Source organism: Silene latifolia, chromosome X, assembly GCF_048544455.1.
Source record: "Silene latifolia isolate original U9 population chromosome X, ASM4854445v1, whole genome shotgun sequence".
Classification (NCBI taxonomy): domain Eukaryota; kingdom Viridiplantae; phylum Streptophyta; class Magnoliopsida; order Caryophyllales; family Caryophyllaceae; genus Silene; species Silene latifolia.
The window spans coordinates 115,287,369-115,291,250 of NC_133537.1; the positions used below are offsets into that span (position 1 = coordinate 115,287,369).

Genomic DNA, 3,882 nt, shown 5'->3' on the forward strand with positions numbered 1-3,882 from the left:
AAGTACGGGTGAGGTGTATAATAACTTCAAAAAGAAAAACAAAGTATATTCACTTTAACTCCCTTTGTATTTTAATTTTTTTTCACTATTCAAATTATGAGTGAAGAAACTTGATCTAGACGAATGTTTATTAAAGAACTTATAATTGTTCTTTGTACTCTGTATTTGACATTTTATTTGGGTTGATTTTTGTGTAAAAGTTCTCATTGTTTATTCTAATTGTATATTCAAACTGATATAATTGCATAAATATTAATTTTTAAAAGCTTAATTATATATGTTATTTATATATGCCCGTGCATTTTTGCACGGGTACTAAGCTAGTATAACTATATAAGTGTCCTATTTGTCAGTCAACATAATATTCTGTAAATATTATGTGAATATTTAGTCTCCTAATATAGTTGTATTTTATCCTTGGATAGAATATTGTATCCTTGTTTATAGCCTTGTATTTAGGTTATAAGTTGTATCTCTAACTATATGTATCAATAACATATAACAAACCCATTCAAGGGATTACGATTATTGATATGGTATCAGTGAATAAGGTAGAATTTCGATTTATCTTCTTCGATTCCTGACCTGTGCACATCGAGTCCTATTTTTCGAAATAGCCTCACGCCATAACCATGACCAACGATGTCGTACCTCCTCCTAAACCCGGCTTGCATCCAGTGTTTACCATCTAATATCCAGCATAAGATCCGTGTCCTCGATGGCACAAAGGTTACGTATGCGTCGTGGGTTCGTTTATTTAAACTTCATGCCCGGGGATATAAGGTGTTGTCGCACATCGACGGTACACCTGCTCCTGCCCAAACGGACGAATCTTATGAGTCTTGGTATGAAGTCGATGCACACATACTTCAATGGATTTACGGTACACTCAGCGACGATCTTCTCCCGCGTGTTCTTGAAGATGAATCTACTGCCCGTCAGGCTTGGGTTCGCTTTGAAAACATCTTCAACAACAACAAGGGGGCTCGCGCCGCTGCTCTCGAACAAGAGTTTAACGCTCTTCGTCTCGCCAATATGCCATCGCTCGAGGCCTACTGCCAACGCCTCCGCGAACTTGCCGGAATGCTCAAAGATATAGATGCCCCCGTCACTGATCGTCGGCTCGTGATTCATCTCGTGCGTGGCATCTTACATCAATCAGACATTACCCAATTTTAAAACTGCTCGGAATATGCTTGAACTCAAAGTTCATCGCAAATCTGGTCGTGAAGACACGGCCACTGCACTCGCTGCTCCCGCTGCCTCCTCCGCTGACGCCTGGGTTGACCCACCTCCACTGGCCACCTCTGGTCCTCCCCGTCAGTCATCCAATAACAACATGTATCATCGTCGTAATAATAATAATAATAATTCTAATAACAATGGCAATACTCGACAGGGAACAAATCGCCAAAACAAAGATTCCTCTGCTTCTGCTCCGGCTACCCCTGCTGCCATGCCTCTCCAGTGGACTCCCCCGATGGCGTGGCCATCCCCTTGGAGTCCTCCACCCTGCCCTTACCCAACCTATCCAGGCTGGGCTCAGCCGTGGCTACCGTACGCTGCCCCTCAGCAACGGCCCCCATCTTATCATCGTGGCACCTCATCCCGCACTCACGGCCAAGCATATGTTATGGATACCGAGGCTCCACAACCCACTGATCTGGCTCAGGCCTTTCAAGCTCTATCAGTTCAAAAGAATGTCGACCCATGGTACATGGATACGGGCGCATCGTCGCATTTGACTTCTGACCCAGGTATGATTTCTGCTCCGTTTAATACGAGTAATATTCGTTCCATTTATGTCGGAAACGGCAATAGTATTCCAGTTACAAGCTCTGGTACTTCCACCGTCGAAACCAATACCCGTACCTTACACCTTCACCAAGTCCTTCACACACCAAAAATAATTAAGAATCTAATTTCTGTGCGCCAATTCACCAAAGACAATAACGTAAGTGTTGAATTTAATCCGTTTGGTTTTTCTGTGAAGGATATTCTAACTGGGACAATGATTTTCCGGAGTGATAGTAATGGCGAGCTCTATCCCGTATCCACCCATTTGCCGCCCAAGCAGCCCAGCCCTATCTTCTCTCCGCCTCAAGCTCTTCTCGCCCATAGCCACGACACATGGCATTCTCGTCTCGGTCATCCCGGGGCTTCCATTTTGCGTTTGTTAAAGTGTAATAAAAACACTGATTGTAATAAACATTTTGATTCTCAAGTTTGCTCTTCCTGTCAGATTAGCAAAAGTACTAGACTCCCTTTTCAGGACTCGTATTCACAAACTATTGCCCCATTCGATATAATCCATAGCAATCTTTGAACGTCACCAATTTTAAGCAAATCTGGGTTTAAATATTACATGGTTTTAGTCGACAATTTCACCCAGTTTGTTTGGGTTTATCCCCTCAATTTTAAATCACAAGTATTTGAAAAATTTCTTCAATTTAATCAATTCGTTCTTACCCAATTCAATCGTAAAATTAAAACCTTCCAATGTGATATGGGTCACGAGTTTGACAACAATAAATTTCAAGAATTTGCCTACAAAAATGGCTTTACATTTCGGTTTTCATGTCCTCACACATCGCCACAAAATAGCAAATCCGAGCATATGATCAAATGCCTAAATGCAACCATGTTCGTCCTCCTACATCACGGCTCAGTACCACCCGAGTATTGGGTCGATGCTCTACATTCAGCCACTCACCTACATAATATTCTCCCCACGTCCACACTTCAATTCCAAACTCCAACTTCCGCCCTTTATCTCAAACACCCATCATATGACCATCTTCGTGTATTCGGGTGCGCCTGCTACCCCAATATGTCAGCTACCATGCCCCACAAACTCTCCCCTCGTTCTGTCAAATGTGTGTTTATCGGTTACCCTCCAAATCAGCGTGGTTATCGCTGTCTTTATCTGTCCACGGACCGTGTCTTAATCTCTCGTCAGGTGATTTTCAATGAACATTGTTTTCCTTTTGCGGGTACTCCTCACACTTACACCTTCCTTAACACTCCACCTGATGATGATAACCCCCTGCTTGTCCACTCCCTCACTAAACCCAGCCTTGCCATCCCCGACAACACACCACAAACACCCACCTCTCCTCGTTCCCCTCCCTCCAGCCAACACACATCACCCGTGACAACCCCTGTCACCACTCTTGTCCAATCCCCTTCCCCTCATCCCAATGACACCAGCTCACCCTCACATCTAGCTTCCGCCCCCTCTCCGCCACTCTCACCACCACCACGACCACCCCTACCCCCACCTATCCCCACCCACTCCATGTCTACCCGCGCCATGAATGGCATCTTCAAACCCAAGGCTCTTAAAACATCCACCACGATCTCACCCCTTCCAAAATCGCCCAAAATTGCCCTTGAGGACCGTAACTGAAAACTAGCTATGCAAGAAGAATTTACCGCATTACGGAACAATCATACTTGGGACTTGGTCCCTCGCCCTAACGATGCGTCTATTATTCGTTGTATGTGTTTGTTACGACATAAATTTCATGCAGATGGCTCTCTTCAACGATACAAAGCTCGTCTTGTCGCCAATGGCAAGACCCAACAAATTGGCTTCGACTGTGATGAAACTTTCAGTCCTGTGATAAAACCCACCACCATTCGCACCTTACTCAGTCTAACCATCTCAAAATCATGGCCTATTCATCAATTGGATGTTAAAAACGCCTTCTTACACGGGAATTTAGAAGAAACGGTATATATGCATCAACCCCCGGGTTTTGTGGACCCCTATGCTCCTCATAACGTGTGTAAACTCCGTAAGTCACTTTATGGTCTCAAGCAGGCTCATCGGGCCTGGTATCATCGGTTTTCCACGTTCATTATGTCTCAAGGGTTCAC

General features: G+C 44.2%; 1 protein-coding gene across 1 annotated transcript; it reads left to right on the plus strand.

The window, feature by feature from the left end:
• The first annotated feature begins 642 nt into the window (after positions 1 to 642).
• On the plus strand, positions 643 to 1,179 carry LOC141618149 (uncharacterized). Its single transcript, XM_074435255.1, has one exon. It carries the CDS (start codon positions 643 to 645, stop codon positions 1,177 to 1,179), a length of 537 nt encoding a protein of 178 aa, XP_074291356.1.
• The last annotated feature ends 2,703 nt before the right edge of the window (positions 1,180 to 3,882 follow it).

Excerpts from the sequence above, each read along its gene's own strand:
- LOC141618149 (XM_074435255.1), top strand. The coding sequence starts at position 643 with ATGTCGTACCTCCTCCTAAACCCGGCTTGCATCCAGTGTTTACCATCT.